The sequence below is a fragment of the Myxine glutinosa genome, chromosome 2, assembly GCF_964187855.1.
Source record: "Myxine glutinosa chromosome 2, kmMyxGlut1.1, whole genome shotgun sequence".
Taxonomy (NCBI): domain Eukaryota; kingdom Metazoa; phylum Chordata; class Myxini; order Myxiniformes; family Myxinidae; genus Myxine; species Myxine glutinosa.
In genome coordinates this window covers 144,023,344-144,046,012 of record NC_136262.1, presented here as the reverse complement: position 1 = coordinate 144,046,012, position 22,669 = coordinate 144,023,344, and the positions used below count along the sequence as shown (strand labels likewise).

The 22,669-nt window shown below is 47.6% G+C and overlaps 1 protein-coding gene across 11 annotated transcripts in view; it reads right to left on the bottom strand.

Annotated features, from left to right (window-relative positions):
- Positions 1-22,669, bottom strand: part of LOC137421193 (actin-binding LIM protein 1) — a 488,353-nt gene that overhangs the window by 203,093 nt on the left and 262,591 nt on the right. For all 11 annotated transcript variants that reach the window (XM_078771775.1, XM_078771768.1, XM_078771771.1 and 8 more), the window contains one exon: positions 17,107-17,290. In XM_078771775.1, the coding sequence (XP_078627901.1) occupies positions 17,107-17,290 (184 nt within the window). The remainder of the gene's footprint in view (positions 1-17,106; positions 17,291-22,669) is intronic.

Here is a 22,669-nt window from a genome sequence, read left to right as displayed (position 1 = left end):
TAGTACGGGCATTAATAGATATATATTCACACGGCTTCACGAACCGTGTTTGTCGTTTTTATATATTATATATATGTAATATAATAGTATCATATCGGGGTTTTTCGGGGTTTTTTTCTGGGACGTGTTCAATATCGGGTTTTTTTTTACAAATAAAATGGCCGCCAGTCTCCCAGTCAGCCATCTTTGATCATATCGCAAAATAAAGTAAGGTGCATGTGTATACCGTCATGTGCCGTGCATGTGCCAAGTTTGACCAAAATCGGACCATGCGTGTTCAAGAAATGGTTGGGGACACGTTGAAGCAACAAAATGGCTGCCATTTGGCCATCTTGTATCTGATCTCGAAAATAAATGGCAGTGATATTTTCTATCCTGAGAACGTTATATCAAGGCTGTCTCGGGAAAACCAATACGGTGGTCAACACAGTTATATGTGCTATGGAACAGAGATGTGATGATTAAGTTTGTTGTGAAAGAGAAGATCAAACCAGCAAACGTCACAGGTTAAAACAAAGTGCAGATAATTTTGGCGAATCACCTGATGGACTATATAATGCGCATGCGCAAGATTGGAGGTCTCGTCTGGTACTGTAGCGGCTACCGCTGGGTTTACACAATCGCCTTGCACCTACCAAGGACGCGGAGCGATCACCATGCCGGGCTCGTCCAGGACGCCCGGGCAGGCCCGCTCTCGACTTGCCAGGCCGCGTCCGGGACGCCCGGGCATGCCCGGGCATGCCCGCCCTCGACTTGCCAGGCCGCGGCCAGGACGCCCGGCCACGCCCCCTCTCGCCTTTCCTGGGCAAACGCTCCGGGATAATGTGTGTATATATATTGCTGCCCGATAAATGGGCTTTTCAGAGTACCCGAGTTGTTTTGTGACAATAAAGAAACTCGGACGAATTCCAGCTTTTTGTCGCGTCCATTCTTCCGACTACGTGGGAGCACAGCTCCTTCATTGGTGACCTACCGACATGGACACGGCAGTTGCCCTTAAACTGCCTACCTTCTGGGAGGCTCACGCGGCGGTTTGGTTCGCCCAGGCGGACTCCCTGTTCGCCCTGCGAGGCATCACGGCCGACGACACCCGCTTCCACCATGTGGTAGCAGCGCTCGGTTCAGCCACCGCGGCCCGCGCCCTGAGCCTCCTCGAGAGCCCGCCAGCCGCTGACAAATACGGCACTATTAAAAAGCTCCTCCTCGACGCTTTCGCCCTCCCATCGGCGGAACGCGCACGGCGCCTGCTCGACCTGCCCGAGCTCGGCGACACGCGCCTGTCCGAGCGAATGGACTACATGCTTTCGCTGCTCGGCGAGCACTCTCCGGCATTCCTGTTCCGGGAGCTGTTCCTCCGTCAGCTGCCTAGCCCAGTACGCCTCGCCCTGGCGAGCACGACGATCACGGATCCCCGCGCCCTCGCCAGGGAAGCCGACAAGATCTCTGCGGCAGGCCAACGCATTGCAGCAGCGACCTGGGGCCCACCGCCGTCCGACGCAACGCCCATGGCGCCCGAGCACCCGTCACGGTCGACGACCTAACTGCCGACGCAATTGGCGGCCGCAACGCCGAGCCGACCACCTCCAGCACGACGACCGGGGCCTCCACCTGACCAAGCATGGTGTTACTATCATGCCAGGTTCGGACAGAAGGCCCGGACATGCCGACCCCCGTGCACCTTCGGCAGGCCGGGAAACGGCCGGGCTGGCGTTCATTACCAGCCATGAGCGCCGGCCACACGGGCAATTTACTTTTCATCACGGACAAAGCGTCCGGACGGCGCTTCCTGTGCGACACCGGCGCCCAACTGAGCGTCATACCCGCCTCCGATCAGGACAGGCAGTCCGCGGTTTGCGGCCCCTCCTTGGTTGCGGCCAACGGATCGGTCATCCGCACCTTCGGCCCGCACAACGTCACCCTCTGCTTCGGCGGCCAACGCTTTGCTTGGACTTTTGTAACCGCCAGTGTGCCCATGGCTCTGCTAGGCGCCGACTTCCTCTGCGCACACGGACTGCTGGTGGACGTCCAACGGCGTCGCCTCATCAACGCCGAGACCTTCAGCTCCCTGGTATGCACATTGAGCAGCTCCGCTCTGACCGAGCTGGCATGCGCCCTCCCGGCGGCGAACGAGTTTGCTCGCCTGCTCACGGAGTTCCCGGCCCTCACGCGGCCGACGTTTTCGGCCGTCGCAGTACGACATGGGATCGAGCACCACATACCAACCACGGGCCCGCCGGTCTACGCCAGAGCCCGCCGCCTCGACCCAGCCAAGCTCGCCGTGGCCAAAGCCGAGTTCGACGCTTTGGAACACCTCGGCATCGTGCGGCGCTCCGATAGCGCGTGGGCTTCGCCACTACACATCGTCCCAAAACCAGGGGGCGGCTGGCGCCCATGTGGCGACTACCACCGCCTTAACGACGCTACCACCCCCGACAGGTATCCGATCCCGCACATCCAAGACTTCTCCGCCCGTCTGGCAGGACGGGTCATTTTTTCAAAAATCGATCTCATATGGGGATATCACCAGGTACCTGTCAGGGCGGCCAACGTCCCTAAAACGGCCGTCATCACGCCGTTCGGCTTATTCGAATTCCTACGGATGCCGTTTGGCCTCAAGAACGCGGCTCAGGCGTTCCAGCGCTTGATGGACGGCGTGCTGCGTGACCTGCCGTTCCTCTTCGTTTACCTGGACGACATCCTCGTCGCCAGCACGTCCCGGGCCGAGCACCTCCTCCACCTCCGAACACTGTTCGGGCGCCTCAGCGAGCACGGCCTCATCGTCAACCCGGCCAAATGCCACTTCGGCACGACGGCCGTTGATTTTTTGGGCCACCACATCACCAAGAACGGGACCGTGCCGCTGCCAACCAAGGTCGAGGCCATCACCACGTTTCCGCGACCCCGCTCCATAAAGGCCCTGCAGGAATTCCTGGGAATGGTGAATTTCTATCACCGCTTCGTGCCCCGTGCTGCTCAACTCATGCGGCCCCTCTACGAAGCCTTCCGGGGCAAGCCGGCCAAGCATGACATCGTCTGGTCCGCAGCAATGGACGCGGCCTTCCAAAGCTCAAAGCGGGCCCTCGCTGACGCAACACTGCTCGCTCACCCGGTGCTCAACGCTCCCATCACCCTCACCACGGATGCCTCCGACTACGCGGTGGGCGCCGTACATGAGCAATGGGTGAACGGGGTTTGGCAGCCACTCGCTTTTTTCAGCCGGCAGCTCCGGCCGAACGAGCTCAAATATAGCACGTTTGACCGTGAGCTCCTCAGTCTACACCTGGCCGTTCGCCATTTCCGCCACCTCCTGGAGGGCCGACCCTTCACGGCGTTCGTCGACCACAAGCCGTTGGTTTACGCAATGGCCAAGGTCACGGAGCCGTAGTCGGCCCGCCAACAGCGCCACCTCTCCGCCGTGTCGGAGTTTACCACGGACATCTGGCACGTCGCCGGCAAAAACAACGCCGTGGCCGACTGTCTTTCTCGGGCCAGCGCGAACGCGGTCCACCTCGGCGTGGACTTCGCGCTTATGGCGGCGGACCAAACCACCGACACCACGGTGCAAGCCCTCCGGGCGGCGGACACGGGCCTCCGCCTAGCCGACATCCCCTTCGCGGACACTGTCCTGCTCTGCGACGTCTCCCAAGGCCAGCCTCGCCCCATCGTGCCCGTTACATGGCAACGCCGCATCTTCGCCTCCCTCCAAGGCCTTTCCCACCCGGGCCGGAAAGCTTCCCAGAAGCTGGTGAAGGCGCGATTCGTCTGGCACGGCCTTCGACGGGACGTCCACGATTGGACCAGCACCTGCACAGCCTGCCAACAGGCCAAGGTCCACCGACACACCCAGGCCCCGCTGGCACCTTTCACCGTGCCCGAACGACGTTTCGACCACGTCAACGTAGATCTGGTGGGCCCCCTCCCCCCATCACGGGGGTTCACACACCTGCTCACCATAGTGGACAGGACCACCAGGTGGCCGGAGGCCGTTCCCCTCGTCTCCACCATCACCGCCGACGTGGCGCAGGCTTTCATCGCCACCTGGGTCGCCCGCTTCGGCGCACCGGCGGACATCTCTATGGACCGCGGACCGCAGTTCACCTCCGAGCTGTGGGGCGCGGTCGCCCGCAACCTGGGGGTCAAGCTCCACCATACTACGGCCTATCACCCACAAGCCAACGGGTTGTGTGAGCGATTCCACCGCTCCATGAAGGCCGCGCTCATGGCCGGCCTTCAAGACGGCGGTTGGGCCGACAGGCTGCCGTGGGTCCTTTTGGGCCTCCGCACGGCCACCAAGGAGGACCTCCGGGCATCCACCGCCGAGCTTGTCTACGGCCAGGCGCTACGCGTCCCGGGCGAATTCGTGCCCGACGCTACCAGTCCCTGGTCCGCAGCTCACCAGCGCTCGGACCTCCAGGAGGCCGCCCGACGGTTTGCCCCCGTGCCAACATCCCACCACGGTGACCCCCAGTCCTACGTCCCCCCAGCGCTTCGCACAGCGGAGTACGTTTTTGTGCGTCATGACGCACATCGGGGGCCACTCCGGCCGCCGTACGACGGGCCCTTCCGGGTCCTGCGACGGGACGACAAGTCGTTCGTCATCGACATCGGCGGCAGGTCGGACCGGATTGCGGTGGACCGCCTCAAGCCGGAGCACGTGGACATCGACCAACCGCCACGGTTGGCCCTTCCGCCGCGGCGAGGCCGCCCCCCATCCACGGTGCCCCCCACTCGACCGCCCACCACCACACCGGACCCCCCCCCCCCCACGACCCACCAGGGGTCGCTTCGGCCGGGTCATCAGGACCCCCCTCAAATTGACCCTGCCGGTGCAAGTCGATTCTGGGGGGACGTGTGTAGCGGCTACCGCTGGGTTTACACAATCGCCTTGCACCTACCAAGGACGCGGAGCGATCACCATGCCGGGCTCGTTCAGGACGCCCGGCCAAGCCCGCTCTCGACTTGCCAGGCCGCGGCCAGGACGCCCGGCCACGCCCCCTCTCGCCTTTCCTGGGCAAATGCTCCGGGATAATGTGTGTATATATATTGCTGCCCGATAAACGGGCTTTTCAGAGTACCCGAGTTGTTTTGTGACAATAAAGAAACTCGGACGAATTCCAGCTTTTTGTCACGTCCATTCTTCCGACTACGTGGGAGCACAGCTCCTTTAGTACCGTCGTACCGCCTTCGATACGGTCTGGCACCCCGCTCTGCTCGCCAAACTCTCCTCTTTTGGTATCCATGGAAATCTCCACGCATGGCTGGCGGACTTCCTCTCTAGTCATAGTCAACGTGTGGCCCTGAATGGGTTTCTCTCATCTCCTCTTCCTGTTCAGGCTGGAGTTCCACAAGGCAGTGTTCTGGGCCCTGTGCTTTTTCTGGTCTTCATCAATGATCTCTCTGACTCTCTTGAAAATCCTCTGTATCTCTTTGCTGATGACTACTCTCTGTCGCTCCATTCTTCATCCCTCAGATCGACAGTCTGCTGCCTCCTCACTCTCTGCAGACCTGGACAAAATCACAGACTGGGCAAACAAGTGGAACATTTCTTTCAATCCTGACAAATCTCACACTCTTACGATGTCTCTCCGAAAAGACCGACTGGACAACCCTCCCATCCACTTTCTGAATAATCCTCTCCAAGAAGTTCTGTCACTCAAGCTTTTGGGTCTCACTATCTGCCATGATCTTTCCTGGGAAAACCACATTTCAAATCTGGCCTCCAAAGCCAGTCGCCGACTGGGCATCCTCCGTCGTGCGAAGTCCTTCCTTGGCACACCTGAGCTCCTCACCACATACAAGGCTTTCATCCGCAGCTCAATGGAATACTGCTCTCCCCTCTGGGCTGGTGCTCCTGCCTCACACCTAGCTCGTCTTCACGGTGTTGAAACCAAAGCATTCAGAATCATTGGAATCTCCCGCGATGAAGCTAACTCCAAGGGCCTCTCACTCACTCACCGCAGGCAGGTTGGTGGTCTTTCCATCTTCTACCGACTCCTCTCTGGCCTTGCCCCCCCCAGCTCTCTCTGGGCTCTGTCCCGCAAATATTCCTACAGGTCGCACAGGATCTGCCTGCAACCCTCTTATGGTCAAACTGCCAAAATCAAGACTCTCTGCTCACCTTCACTCCTTCATTCCTCTTTTCTCCCGCCTCTGGAACAAACTCCCTCACTCTCTTCAATCCCTCTCCACCCTCCAGGTCTTTAAAACAGCTGTTCACCACCATCTCTTATCTTCCCCCATCCAAAACCTTGATCTTTTCTACCCCTGCTAATTTCACCCCAATTCCACTTTTTTGAAATACCAACTTCTGTCCTGAAAGTCCTTGGTGTCCTTGTGTTTTATACTTCTCCCTCCACCCCCCCCCTTCCCACGCCTCCTCCCCCCAAGCCCTCTCCCTTCCACACATCTCCCTGCTCTCAAATGTTGTGTTTGTGTGCTTCCCCTTCTCTCCCCATCTTGCTTTCCGCTCCCTCTTTTTAGATATTTTGTTTGTCTGGTTGATTTGTTTGTGAAGTAAATGTTAGCTCTTTCACGAGCCTCGATTCAGTATACAAAAAAAAAGAAAAAAAAAAAGGTGGAAGCAATCAATCATTCTCACTTTAAATTCAAAAAGCTTCATGGAAGGTGGATATCAAAGGACCTGTAAGCCATACTCTATTAAACCTCAAAGGACCTGGGTATTCGCATGGAAACAGGTTTCTGGAAATCCTTCTTTGTTTATCCCCAATCTGTCCAACTCTTTTTCATATTTCCCTGCTCTCATACAGGACTCCAGATTTGGCATGTTGTAATTTCCATCTTTTTCACCACTCAAACAATGCTTGTGTGGGCGCCGTCAAAGCCCATGTCCCATGATGGCTGCATGCTAGTCCCATTCTATGCACATGGAATCAAAGGGGCTATTTGGATGGATGATATCAAAATCAGTGGGACAGTTTGTATGTGTAAGCAGGTAAACACCCAGAGAAATAGGTGAAGTTTATAATCAGCTGTAACTTGTACTTATTCCTTTGTTGAAACAAAAGTCCATGTCAACGTTGAACAACCCTCAATGATTGATTTTGAGTTTAAGTGTTTCAGTTCCTCCAAAAACCCAGGTCACTGAAGAATGTCAAGTAAAACCTGTTACACAAAAGTCAGAGAACTCGGGTAAACTGGCAGACCCATGGGAATGCTGAAATTCCAGAGAGAAGATATGTGGTGTAAACGCATGTTGGCTGCTGTAAGGCAACGGCTTTGCTGCAGATGTTGGGTGGAGTGTGTTTGGCCAAAGGAACAACTGTCTGCAGGAAGTATAAAACTGATAAAACAAATACATCATCAGGCCATACTGTATTGTTTCCATCACATGCCAGACAGATTCCTGCTTACATTGTAGATCAGCAAAATGCCATGCCCATGTCATTTACATGTATTCACTGTATTCATGCATATGCAACAATCAGCTGCAGGTTTGAATCTGTTCCTGCGTATGGAGCAACTAGTTGCAGGTTTGAATCTGTTCCTGCATATGCAGCAACTGGTTGCAGGTTTGAATCTGTTCCTGCGTATGCAACAACCCGTTGCAGGTTTGAATCTGTTCCTGCGTATGGAGCAACTAGTTGCAGGTTTGAATCTGTTCCTGCGTATGAAGCAACTAGTGGCAGGTTTGAATCTGTTCCTGCGTATGCAGCAACTGGTTGCAGGTTTGAATCTGTTCCTGCGTATGGAGCAACTGGTTGCAGGTTTGAATCTGTTCCTGCGTATGCAGCAACTGGTTGCAGGTTTGAATCTGTTCCTGCGTATGCAGCAACTGGTTGCAGGTTTGAATCTGTTCCTGCATATGGAGCAACTGGTTGCAGGTTTGAATCTGTTCCTGCATATGGAGCAACTGGTTGCAGGTTTGAATCTGTTCCTGCATATGGAGCAACTGATTGCAGGTTTTAATGTTCCTCCGTACGGAGCAACTGGTTGCAGGTTTGAATCTGTTCCTCCGTATGGAGCAACTGGTTGCAGGTTTGAATCTGTTCCTCCGTATGGAGCAACTGGTTGCAGGTTTGAATCTGTTCCTCCGTACGGAGCAACTGGTTGCAGGTTTGAATCTGTTCCTGCGTATGAAGCAACTATTGGCAGGTTTGAATCTGTTCCTGCGTATGCAGCAACTGGTTGCAGGTTTGAATCTGTTCCTGCGTATGCAGCAACTGGTTGCAGATTTGAATCTGTTCCTGCGTATGCAGCAACTGGTTGCAGGTTTGAATCTGTTCCTGTGTATGCAGCAACTGGTTGCAGGTTTGAATCTGTTCCTGCGTATGCAGCAACTGGTTGCAGGTTTGAATCTGTTCCTGCATATGCAGCAACTGGTTGCAGGTTTGAATCTGTTCCTGCATATGCAGCAACTGATGACAGGTTTGAATCTGTTCCTGCGTATGCAGCAACTGATGGCAGGTTTGAATCTGTTCCTGCATATGCAGCAACTGATGGCAGGTTTGAATCTGTTCCTCCGTACGGAGCAACTGGTTGCAGGTTTGAATCTGTTCCTGCGTATGAAGCAGCTAGTGGCAGGTTTGAATCTGTTCCTGCGTATGCAGCAACTGATGACAGGTTTGAATCTGTTCCTCCGTACGGAGCAACTGGTTGCAGGTTTGAATCTGTTCCTGCGTATGAAGCAACTAGTGGCAGGTTTGAATCTGTTCCTGCATATGCAGCAACTGATGGCAGGTTTGAATCTGTTCCTCCGTACGGAGCAACTGGTTGCAGGTTTGAATCTATTCCTGCGTATGAAGCAACTAGTGGCAGGTTTGAATCTGTTCCTAGGTATGCAGCAACTGATGGCAGGTTTGAATCTGTTCCTGCATATGCAGCAACTGATGGCAGGTTTGAATCTGTTCCTGTGTATGAAGCAACTAGTGGCAGGTTTGAATCTGTTCCTGCGTTTGCAGCAACTGGTTGCAGGTTTGAATCTTTTCCTGTGTATGCAGCAACTGGTTGCAGGTTTGAATCTGTTCCTGCATATGCAGCAAGTGGTTGCAGGTTTCAATCTTTTCCTGCATATGAAGCAACTGGTTGCAGGTTTGAATCTGTTCCTGCGTATGCAGCAACTGATGACAGGTTTGAATCTGTTCCTGCGTATGCAGTAACTGATGGCAGGTTTGAATCTGTTCCTGCATATGCAGCAACTGATGGCAGGTTTGAATCTGTTCCTGCGTATGCAGCAACTGGTTGCAGGTTTGAATCTGTTCCTGCGTATGCAGCAACTGGTTGCAGGTTTGAATCTGTTCCTGCGTATGCAGCAACTGATGGCAGGTTTGAATCTGTTCCTGCGTATGCAGCAACTGATGGCAGGTTTGAATCTGTTCCTAGGTATGCAGCAACTGATGGCAGGTTTGAATCTGTTCCTGCGTATGGAGCAACTGGTTGCAGGTTTGAATCTGTTCTGTTCGTGGCAGGCATCTACTGTATTGTAATCAGTGTTGACTTGCACAACAAACCCAAAAAATATTAATTTTCAAACACAAAACCTTGGCTCGTGAGAGAGCAAGATTAATGTATTAGTATGTTGCTGTAAATATACAAAGGCTGCAAATACCCACAAGTCAGACATATCATGTCATCTCTTATATCTGCCATGATCACCCAAGCCACAAGCAGATTAAAGGAGACATACACTAATGCAAAGTATTCATGGTCGATTAAAACATTCTGTGACATACACAAGCAAAATCAAGAAAGGCCTACACTGTTGCAACCCCCACGATCAGTTTATTGGCAAGGAAATGCGAACACACTGTGCGCATTTGTGGAGTTTGGAAGCACTCACTGTGTTATCGCAGAAAGTGAAAATGAGATTGCCCAGCTGAGTCGTTGACTACAGTACAAATCCCTAGAGCGTGCGCTTAATAAAGGAGGAACCTTTCATCCATCAACATCTTGCTCAGCACTGTGTGGGGATTATGTTCCTCAACTATCACACTGCGCTCCCTTTTCAAACACTACTGCGTAGCAAGACATCATTTAACCATTATGGAATGAAGAACTAGTATTGCTGGTGTAGGCAGACAGGTACCGGTATAACAATGGATGAAATCAACAGGACATTCATTGAGGTTACCTAACTACCAGGGGAAGCAAGCAGAAGCTGATACTTCAGATGTTTTATCCTTCCTTCCCATGGCAACCAGCATAACCCAATCGACGCCTTGTTGATTTCATCCATTTATCATTCAACCAAACTTTCACTTTTCTGTTCCTACTCCATACACCAAAGCCCATGGAACCCAAACAAGCAATACCTGTGTCATTGAGTGCACAAGACTTTAGCATGCAAGGAAAAGATGTCAGAGGCGTTTGGAATTCGAGTCAATCCTTTGTTCCAACAGTGCACAACCAAAACCAAAAATTGGTCCAACCAAAATTCCTGGGGAATAAAAAAACGGGCGTAATGAAGGCATACTTGTTGGTGTCGCCCGGAGGCCCTGCATAGCCGTACGGATTGGTTGGCATAGTTGCTGGCATCAGGCAAGGTGTCATCGGATGCTGAGACGAAGTTTCCTCGGAGACGAAGCGTTGCGTCGTACACTAGCTCTGCAGTGGAGCATCCAAGGTCGGCTTTTAGAGCAGCTCACGTACCAAGCAGGACCATAGGTAGGACGGCCGTCCGGTGCATGGAGTTGCCATTTGCTTTCAGGGAAAACTTGAATTGGTGGTGGAAACTCTCCACCATACCATTCGCTGCTGGATGGTAAGCAGATGTTCGCACATGGTCGGTACCCAGGAGCTGAGTCATCTTGTGAAATAGAGCCGATTCAAACTGGTTACCACAATCTGTAGTGGTGGTTGATGGAACACCGAAATGTGCGATCCTGGTGTGGACAAAGACCCTGGCGACGGTAGGTGCGGTGATGTCAGCTATCGGTGTAGCCTCAGGCCAATGGGTGAAGTGGTCAGTGCAAATCAGTAACAAGCGGTGCCCATTTTAAGGTGTTAGAGCACAGACCAGAGCATAGCCAAGAGCTGTTTAATTTCCCCTTCTGGTTGCTTTTTAGACTGTGAATCACTTCAAAGACGAAAAAAGACGTTGCAACTTTGACGTGTCGAAGTAAGAACAAGGAGAAAAAGACATAAAATGTCATAGCCCCTGTGGTTTTAGTAATTTTGCTGTACGGAGTTAAAGGGTTAGCACATATTTACAATATTTATGTGAATGCACAACTGACTTGAGTGGTCTTGTAACGGAATAAATGTTTGCAAGGGGACAACAAAAAATAGTAACAAAATGGCAGCCAGTCGGCCATCTTGGATCTTATTTCGAAAAAAAAAAGGTGTGTATATGTAAGCCATCATTCATTATCTGTGTGCAAAGTTTGAACAAGATCGGTAAATACATGTCCGATAAATGTTTGACGACGTGTTCAACATTGGGTTTTTTTACAACTAAAATGCCCGCCAGTCGGCCATCTTTGACTGCATTGCGAAACAAAATTATGTGCCTATGTATACCGTCATGTATTGTCTTTGTTACAAATATGAGTAAAATCGGTCCATACATGTCCGAGATATGGTTGCGAACGGACGGATGAGACCCAATCCATAATCCCCCGTTTCAGACCAAGTCCAATGAGGGCTAATAACTACATGGCAGCTGCGGAGTTGGATGACAGAAGTAAAAGACGAAGACATTATGAGGTTCATGTGCTTGAGAAGTCATGAATGGTCGAGCCTATGACATGTGTGATGATAGGCACATATACTCAGCTACATTGGGAGAGATTCCAATTGTCTTGAAAGCCTGAGAAAGAAAGCCAAGCTGAGCAAGATGTGAGGTGGGGTGGGAGGGGGCAAACCCAGAGAGGAGAGTAGTACTCCATCAAGCTGTGGATTAAAGAATTGTAGGTGGATAGAAGCTCAGGTGTGCCAAAGAAGGACTTTGGACAATGGAGGATGCCCAGTTGTCGTTTGGCTTTGGAGGTCAACTTTGAAATGTGGCTTGCCCAAGATAAATCATGGCTGAGAGTGACACCCAAACGTTTCAGTGATTGAAGCTCTTTGAGAGGGTTGTTGAGAAAGTAGATCGGAGGATTTGTGGTATGGTCCTTTCGGAGAGAGAGAGTAAGTGTTTGGGATTTCTCAGGATTGAAAGACAAAATTCCAAGTGTTTGACCAGTTTATGATTTTAAGATCTGCGGAGAGGGAAGAGGCTGCTGCCTGTCTGTTAGAAGGATGAGGGATGTCACGGCAGAGAGTGGAGTCATCAGAAAAGAGATACAGAGGATTTTCCAGAGAGTCAGTGAGATAATTGATGAAGATTAGGAGTGGGATAGAGCCGAGAACACTGCAGTGGTGTACTCCAGTATTGACAGGGAGAGGAGAAGAAAGGGTTCAGTTGAGAGCCACACATTGGCTACGAGAGTGGAGGATGTCAGTAATCCAAGAGTGGAGTCAGCCTTGGATTCCATAGGTAGACAGTTTGGAGAGCAAGGCGAGATGCCAGACTGTATCAATACCTTGAGATATGTCTAAAGAGACGGCCATGATCTCATGTCTGATATTGAGGGCCTCCATTTATTGTTGGGAGAGGAGAAGCAGCATGTCCAAGTTAGAGTGACCTGATCTGAATCCGAATTGATGACCGAAGATTAGGCTGTTGGAGAAAAGGAATGATTTGATGTCAACTGTGATGATAGATTCCATGACCTTGCTGATTATTGGATGTAAGCTAATTGGTTTGTAGTGCAAGGGATTAGTTTCTGTACCTTTTTATGTAATGTTGTGATGTTGGCTGATTTACAAGCAGATGAGAAATGACCTTTTGTAAAGCATGGATGAAAGGGCAGAGAGAGGATGCACAAGAGCCGCAGAGCAGATTTTTTAGGACACATGAGCTGATGCCATTTGGTCCAATTGCAGAATCAGAGTCGAGGGTTGCCAGAAACGTTTACACCTTCCCGGGTGCAAAAGACACAGAATCCATGAGTTGAATTTTCAATTTGTGTACAGCTACTTGACAGGCCAGGGATCCAGTCCTAGGAGATCTCCTTCTTAAGAATATGATGCAATGCTGAAAAGGTGAACGAGTGCGGTGGCACGAAGTGTAGGTCGTAGGTGGTCATGGCCATGAAGGCGGTCAAGCTGAGGAGCGGTTTTAGGCTCAGGGATGCGATGAATTGCTTCCACCTTAGACTGAAAAGGAGAAATCCCTTGGACTGAGAGAAAAAGCCGACAAACGAATTTCAGGCATCGCAAATCGCCATTTGCCATCATTCATTGTTATGTTGTGCTGTACAAGTGTTTGGAACATTTCAAGTAGGTTTTTGTCATGTACTGAGTTGTTGGGACCATCCATCCTGATCTGACACCATCCAAGTAAAAGGACGTACCTGAAATGCCGGTAAAAATATATGACCTTATTTTTTTGGAAACAGCTGGGTGCAGAGCTCAATCTGAACCACAGGTGGGTATAACAAAAAATTCCAGTATGCCTAATGAAAGCCATGAGGTTCCTCCTGACTTGATCAAGGGGGACCTGGAGGTAGGTAGCCTTGGTGCAAGTCCAACTTGCTGAAGACAGTAGAACCATAGAAGTAGGTAGTGAGCAACTGTCAGGAGTGGATATTTATAAAGAATAATCAACTTGTTCACAACACAAATCCATGCAAACTCAGTCAAGAAAGTATCCGCAAAACCTTTCTTCACTATAACAAGGCTGGAGATCCAAGGAGATGATTTGATCGGCCCTTTCATGCCAACTTCCAGCAGGAATTTCAGCTCCGTTGACACCTGTTCCCACAAAGAGAGAGGATTGCGGCGCAGTGGTTGAATAACTGGGTCACAGTGGGGTTGACTTAGCATTGGTGGAGGAATGTGGAGAACCTGAACTGTTGCAGAGCGCAGGCCATTGTTGCTGTCAGGGTAAGGAGACTTGCCATATGAATGGGCTACTGCAGTCCGTCAAGAAAAAGCCAAGGCTAGGAAACATATTGAGGCCTAAATAATTTGCACCTGTTTTTGTAATGGTCCGGGCACCATAATATACTGGAAGTTGTAATGTACTCAGCACATCAATTTTAGCATGTCCGTAATGGCTGTGGGTGGTGGAGGAGCGTTATAGGGGAAAATAGAAAAAGAAAACTGTGCACTTTCAAAGCTCAGGGGAGATACCTTGGCAACAGTGTTTAGGAACAGAGAAACACACATGTCATTGAGGAATATAAGACACTAGCAGGGACCCATGGAACCTCCCCATAATATAAAATGTGACTTCAGGTCCTCAACCCTCCTCCACACCCCTAACGGAAGTCCTTAACCTTCCAACAACTCTGTCCCATTTTTGCTCTCCCCCCTGCATCCCCTTCCCAACCTCAACTCTGTCCTCCCCTTCTCACCTGATCACTTCGCCTGATCATGAAAGCAAATGGGCATTCCCACTTTAAAACAGCAGAATATTACCACTTTTCCCTCCCCTACCATGTTATTACCAACTTCACAGAAATCACAATTGAAACAGCTCCCACATGCCATGGCCCGTCACGGTCACCTGCCCAACTCACAATCCCATGAGATATGCAGAAAAAGATATGTGCCCATGAGCAGGTTAATTGTGCCGATGATATAAGCAACCAAAAAGCAATCATCATCTTCCTGATGCATATGTACACATCGTTAAAAGTGAATAATGACCTCGGACAAAGACCTTTATAATGACATGGGTTTAAGCCCTGCTTGAGAGAATGCCACATAGTTATTTGGGCGGTGTATAAGGCAACAGACCGCACTGCCTCAAATCGCTGAAGCCTATCTTCACAAAGCCCATGAAGACTATTGGTATCAGTCAATTTGGTCGTTGCACAATCCTTTTAACTGTCACTTTCTTCGTTTTACACTGAAAAGGAAATCTTTTGACATGCTCCGACAATGTCTTTGGCTTCGCATAACAAAAGCAACAACATGAAGGCCATATTATTTTTCATGAAGTTGAAATTGTGGGTGGAGTCAGGCATGCTGTCCAACCAATGAGTGGAAGGAATGTTACACACAGATAGACGGACGGACAAAAGAAGCGTATTATATAGATGTTTTAAAGCTTCATGGAGTTCAATAAGTACAGCATATGGGTGGTGGCTGGTGTAGAGTGCAAGGTCGGTGGCCGAGCAGGTACTTTTGTGCAGGTGGAGCTACACCACCTGACAAAGTGGTTCAATTTGCTGCACTCCCTACAAGGTTGGTCCCGAACACGGAAATAAGAGGCTCTTGACTCGGGCCTGGTGGATCCACAATTCTGCAACACGAATAGAATGCACAGGTTACACTTGTTGTATTGCAACTTCAGGATCTGTAGCCAATGAGGTCGTATTTTGCTTAATTTTCTGAACTGTAGAATCTGTAGCCATAACAAGTGAGGGCGTTCCAGTACTTTTTGTGCACTTTGTTAACCTGCTTCGGCTTGGATGGCCATTTTTATGGCTATATGGAAAGTTAGGTCATCAGATTAAAGTAATCGTCTCTCTCCCCCACTTGTGTCCTAGATATCTTCTCAATTAGCTGATCTCCATTCATTTCGTTTTCAAGTGCACCAAATTTAGAAGGCAGTGCTAATTCTCTCAATGCAGACATGTATTGGAGAACTGACCGCTGACCTCCCAGACTCAGAGCGAACGCTCTCACCATTACGCCACCGTGGCTAGTATGCATGTATCTATGTTTCATCTCTGTAGAATCTAAAATGACTGTGTCAATCTCCATCAAATTGTGCATATGTGCCTGAGGTACCCAGCATTTGTTCATGGGCACAACATAATCCCCCCTTAACCCTTCCTCCCCGAGCGAGAATGGGGAGACGACTTGCGATGTTCATCTGCACATGGAGAATAGTGCAAGTGGTTTAACCACTGACCCCTGCTGGAGGGAACGGGTATTGGCACCTTTTTCATCCCGGAAGGAACAGGTGTTACTATTACTAAAAGGAGTTGTATCTGTCTGTCCGTCATGCGAAAAGGAAGGCAGTACCTTGAGCATGAAAGGGGTATAAACACCATATTTCGCTCCAGGTGGGAGTGGGTATGACTCGTAGAACTAGAGAGTTCACAAAACATGATACCCCCTGCAGTGTTCAAGTATGTACTTCAATTTTAATAAAATCGGAATTTTAAAGATTGTTAAAAAAAATCCGGAAGTTCAGCGCTACTGAAGGAATATTATAGGAATACACCACCCTTATTATACACTGTAATAATACGACGTTGAGACGCAGTTTAGAAAATGGAGGCTTTATTGATCACCATTGAACTCAGCGTCAATCGCCATCATACATCGCCATATCGGCGGCCTCTTCTTCACCCTCTCACATGCCACGCCCACTCATGCTATATATTAATATATAGCACGGTTCTTTGAATAATTATGAAGGCGATTTGTGTTCTACAGTATTCTAGTATATAATTCAATTTAAATAAAGGTTTGAATAGGTTTAAAGGTGCATAAATCAATTAATTCTGGGGTTTACTGCCATTTTACCCAGTGTCTATTACATCACCCGATCTAACACGTTACATTAGTTATTCTAGCCTGTTGTTGTGTCCCTTATAACGTTCATAAAAACAGTAAGTTTCCTGTTTTGTTTGATTGTTTTTCCATTAAACCAATTTGTTTGACTGCCAGGTGAGCAGACGGAGTAAAATATTATCTCACACCTCTCCGTGCATGCACGATCAGGACTGGTTCAGAGCCAAAGTACGTTAAACGCCAAACTTGCATTCCTAATCATGTTCTGATTCGTGTTCAAAACATAACATTCAATTTATTTAAAGCGTTCCTCGATTTTAAACCTTCCGATCATAAACTGGTAAAATGGACAGACTGACAGACTCACACTAAACAATTATTGCTTAACCACCGTTTTCTCTTCGCGTGCACAGGATATTAAATCAGAATCAGCTGCAAAACTTCATTTGTAGATAGTGATCAACATCCATAATGTGACTCATTCAACTGCATACTTGAAAGTATTGTTAAGCCAACTCAAAAACTGTCAATTCTTCAAGCATAAATAAAGTGCCAAACGAATTTGTCCCCTAAAACCACATGAAACATCCCGTTGTGACGCTCGTCATGAAATATTGTTTGGAATATCCTCACCTGCACACAGCGCAGACGAAACACCGTGGGTGATACGTCTTGCCCAGTGCGGTAACCACCTCTCCCTCGACAAACTCCCCACAGCCTGTGCAACACGTGCCATACTGCCGCTGGTAGTCTAATGTACAAAGGTAGTCTCCATTTTTCATGAAGAACCCATTTTGTGCCAAATCACAGCTGCATACTGAGGGGTAGGGGGAGGTAGAGGGTGGTAGGGATGGGAGGTGGGGAGGCACACGGGAGTAGGAGAAAGTGGAAATTAGGAAATGTAGACACAATGGACAACACAAACACGTGATAACAGTGATAATATTTGAGGTAAAATAAATAACCATATAGTCACGTGAAAAAGTAAGTACACCCCATGTAAAGTTTTGACTTTTTCAACATATTTTAACATACAGCTATTTGATCTTCATTTCAACAATACTGATAGATAAAGGTGATATAATACAACAAATATCATGAAACATTTACATTTTGTAGTCCATTGTATAATTTAAATAAACATAAATGCAAATTTCGCATGTGGAAAAAGTAAGTACACCCTTGGCTCTAATAGGTGGTATTGCCCCCTTTGGCAGAAACAACCTCAAGTAGGCGTTTCTTATAACTGTCTACCAGTCTCTGACATCGACTGGGAGAAATTTTTGCCCACTCCTCCATGCAGAATTATTTCAGCTGTGCGATGTTTGAGGGGTTTCTTGCATGCACAGCTCGTTTCAAATCCCCCCACAACATCTCGATGGGATTTAGATCCGGGCTTTGACTTGGCCATTCCAGAACCCTCCATTTCTTTCTTTTCAGCCATTCCTTGGTAGATTTACTGGTATGTTTAGGGTCATTGTCATGTTGCAAGGTCCACCTTCGGTTGAGCTTCAACTCTCCGACAGATGGCCTCACATTATCCTCAAGCACCCTCTGGTACAATGAAGAATTCATAGTGGATTCTATGATGGTGAGCTGCCCAGGCCCTGATGCAGCAAAGCTGCCCCAAACCATAATATATCCACCACCATGCTTTACAGTTGGTATCAGGTTCTTGTGGTCAAATGCTGTCTTTGGTTTTCGCCAAACATGTCTTCTGGTACTGTGGCCAAATAGCTCTACCTTTGACTCATCTGTCCAGAGCACATTGTTCCAGAAGTGCTGGTCTTTGCCTAGGTGTTCATTGGCAAATTTTAGTCTTGCCCTGATGTTCTTTCTGGACAGCAAAGGTTTCCTCCTGGCACACCTCCCATGTAGATCAAATTTGTGCAGCCTCTTTTTAATGGTAGACTCGTGCACTTTGACATCAACAGTGGCAAGAGCTATCTGTAGGTCCCGTGATGACATTCTGGGGTTCTTAGAGACTTCTTTCAGCATCTTGCGGTCTGCTCTCGGGCTGAACTTGTTGGGGCGGCCTGGCCTGAACAAGTTGGCAGTTGTTTGGAATCTTTTCCACTTGTAGATGATCTTCCGGCCAGTTGAATGATTGGATTTCAAATTGTTTGGAGATCTTTTTAAATCCCTTCCCAGACTCGCAGGCATCTATAACCTTCTTTCTGAAGGCCTCAGAGAGCTCTTTTGATCGAGGCATGGTGACGCCGCACACTTCAACAACAAAGAGCAAACCAAACTAAATGTCTGAGGTTTAAATAAGACAGGTTCCTCCAAGTTCCTCTCTAACGATGTTCTAATCATTGCACCTGAGCTGGTGCACCTGATTCTAATTTTAGGTATTTGAAGTAGTGATAAATGTAGGGGTGTACTTACTTTTTCCACATGTGAAATTTGCATTTATGTTTATTTAAATTATACAATGGACTACAAAATGTAAATGTTTCATGATATTTGTTATATTATATCACCTTTATCCATCAATATTGTTGAAATGAAGATCAAATAGCTGTATGTTAAAATATGTTGAAAAAGTCAAAACTTTACATGGGGTGTACTTACTTTTTCACGTGATTGTAGTTGGTATTTTAAAAGTGATATGTGGCCTTTCCTCTTGCAGTGATTCCGTTATGCTGGGGATTGCATTTAGCACCATGTATTAAAAGGTTCTCACACTGACACATTTACAAAAATGAAAAATGAAGACCATATCGTGTCTTCCAATATCATCTCCTCCATTGTCATCCAATTAATCATCTGATTTAGGTTTTCATTAAACTTCAAACGTTTGAAACTAAAGTACCGGTATACAAGAAAGGTGATTTGAAAACAGGTTTTGATCATTGTATGTGAGAAATTGCAACATTTTGACGAGGTACTTTTGATTCGATGTATCGTAATTGAATACTTTCCAAAAATATCACTGAAAGATTTGTGATATTCTGCTGCAGTCAAAGAAAATCTTTTAATTCTGCTCGCCGATCTCAACGACACTAACTCAAATTCCTAACAAATGTCAAGTTGATGTGGTAATAAAGTATTGAATCTTTAATGTTGAATCTTCAGCACTGATATACGAGTAACACGCATGGTGAACGGAATAATAAGTGTAATATAAAACTAAATTAAAAAACATAGGGGCGATACCCCTGGGCGTCCCCCATGGTAGAATAAACAATATACTGCACCGACTAAAGGTATTTTAAACCAATTTCAATGATTGCTCTAAGACAGGAGAGCATGTCGAATCATACTAACATAATCATAACACTTTAAACACACAAACAAAGAAAATACCTATTTTGGGGGGGGAACCCCAAATACTCATCCACTAAGTTTCGACATCTTGTTTTGTCAGTTTTTTTTCATAAAGAGTGTGATAAATTACGGAAAAGACTGGCTTGTTACTTTCAACCAAAAAAACACCCACTTGTTGTCTGTGTCTAGTTCAAGATCACCTTGCTTTCCAACCCTGTCTGTGGATTATTCACCTTTGCAGGAACTTCCTGTTATCCTTCTGCTTGGATTGGATATCAGCTCAGACCTCAGCTGGGAAAAGTACATCTCTGGTGGAGCTAAAAGGGTCTCCCAGCGCCTTGGCTGCTTATTTCGTTCTTGGTGATACCTTTTTTTTTTACCTTGGTGATACCCATCTTTACAAGGCCACTATACGTCCTGTTATGGAGCCTTATTGCCATACTTGGACTGGCACTCCAGCCTGTCACCTATCTATTCTTGACAGAATCCAGCGACGTGCTGCCAATCTGGTGGGACAGGAGTTCGGATCATCCGTGGACCCTCTCTCACTCTCTCAGTCTGCTGCTCTGTTGCTTCCTTGAGCCTTTTCTATAGATATTACCACGGAATGTGCTCTGACGGTCTATCATAGGTTCTTCCACCTGAGCATACTTTTAGTCTACACATTTGGCAGTTTCTTCCCATCCATGCACTGTATCTATCCCAAGGAGTAGGACAATGAGGTATTCTTATAGTTTTTCCCCCTGCACTGCATCACTCTGGACCAGTTTACCTGCATCCTGCTTTCCCCTCAATCCCAACCTACCTCAATTCAAGAGGAATGTCAACAGATTCCTCCTTTCTGTTTAATATCTTTACTTTCCTTTGTGTAGCCCCCACCTCGAGTGGCCTTTGGCTTTGCGGCGGATGATATCCCATAAAAACCCGTCCCCAACTTTTTGAAATATCATGATATATATCGTTTTTAACCCCATCTTTCAATTGTGAACAATCGCTCTTAAAATTATAGTATCTAGATCCGGATCTTAACCAAACTCTAATCAATTTGTCCTTGTCGCACACCCGACCTGTCCACCAAGTTTCGTTCAAATTCCTCCACATCTTTTTTTTTTTTTTTTTTTGTATACAAGATCGAGGCTCGTGAAAGAGCTAACATTAATCACACAAAAAGGCCAAACCGACACACAAAACAAAAAAATAAGGGGAGCGGCAGATATCAGATAGATATATTTTTGAGATATCTTGCTCACAAACACACAAACAAACAGTACATGAAGCTTAAACAGAGCAACAAACAGATACTTAAGGTCCCCAATGTATTAGGTGGTATCAGCAGTGGCGTCGTGATTGGGGGAAGGGGGGGGGGGGGAGCGGAGGGGGCGTCCGCACCAGGCGCGCAGTGGACGGGCGCCAAATTACACCCTCAAAAAAACATTTTCATGCTCCATTTGTTTGTGTTGTATATCTTACTATAATTCACCAAATGTCCGTCCGTCTGTCTGTCTGTTCGAAGGTACCGTAAAAACTGCTGAACCGATCGCAAATATATTTTGGGTGGATAATCCTGGGATCTCCAGGAGTAAAATAGGCTATTTAGTTTTCCCAATTTCAGCTTTGGCCTCCAGCATTCTCAGGTTTGGACTCCCGCATAACATTCGCGTTCGCATAACGTTCATTGTGACGATGTTTTCATTGTGACGATGTTGTTTTCCCAGATGCCGCACAAACGGCTGCACCGATCGAACTCGGTGACCTCTGACAAAGACCTTTTATAAGGACACGGGTTGAATCCCTGCTTGAGAGAATTCTAATCCATTTCAACTGAAGGAAACACGTATCGGGAGTACATATGACATGGCGATTGTGAACACGATTATCGATCATGATCACAATCATAGTGTATCGATCACTGTGGGACATTTGGTGAATTATAGCAAGATACTGTTTACATTTTGATGATTTGCGTGTGATATGATTTAACGGATGTTTATATGAATCGTTTAAAATTAAAAAGCCTTCAATTTCTGATATTTTACCTTTTCATTTGGGCCTCCCAATTGAAGCCCCGCCCGTAGAGTGGGTACCGTTGCTAGTAAATTATAATACAACGAACTCGTGAGATCATGAAAAGCAACTTTCATAACCACGTTTTACAGTTTAAACTCCGTGTCACGTGTCAATGCGTCATGTCAACGTTTTCAAACTCCTTACATCCGGATTCACTTTTTTCCTAATTCCTATTTCTATCACCTCGCACAGATGTCCGTGAAGTTAGCAACCTTTATCCTTTACCCTTTACCCGATTAAAAGTTAGGGTTGTACCATTACAAAAATGGGGGATGTTGTGGATTTATTTGTACAAAAGGTGGATGCGAATGTGTAAATAGGGTAAATTATGGACTATGCTAATCCGATAATGGTTCGAATCAAGTAATAGACTGAATCCGGTAAAATAAAATCGAATCCGGTAAACATTTGAATCGGCTAAAGGTTTGAATCTGATAAAGGTTTGAATCAGGTAACGGTTTGAATTGGGTAAAGGTTTGAATCGGGTAAAGGGTAAAGGGTAAAGGGTGCTAACTTCACGGACATCTCTCACAGTAAATAAATCCATGGTACGGTGTTAGGAATTATCGGCTGCCTGCTGCGTAGATCTCTTATCTTGTATAATGAGGTTGAATAATTATGCACTCTGTAACATGGAGATCGTCCATTGGCCCAAGGGATGGAGGGGTGTAACTGTTGGACGTTTGTTATGTAATTACGTCGAACGGTGTATGGCCCAATCAAGTCTGCTCGTTTGAAATTATTTTTGCAAAGGCTTATGGGCAGCGGATTATGGTTTCGCAGTTATTAATTTAGTCTGAAGGAAGATGTAATTCTCATATGGCAAGGAAAGACCATTTGTGCAATGTTTAGTTTTAAA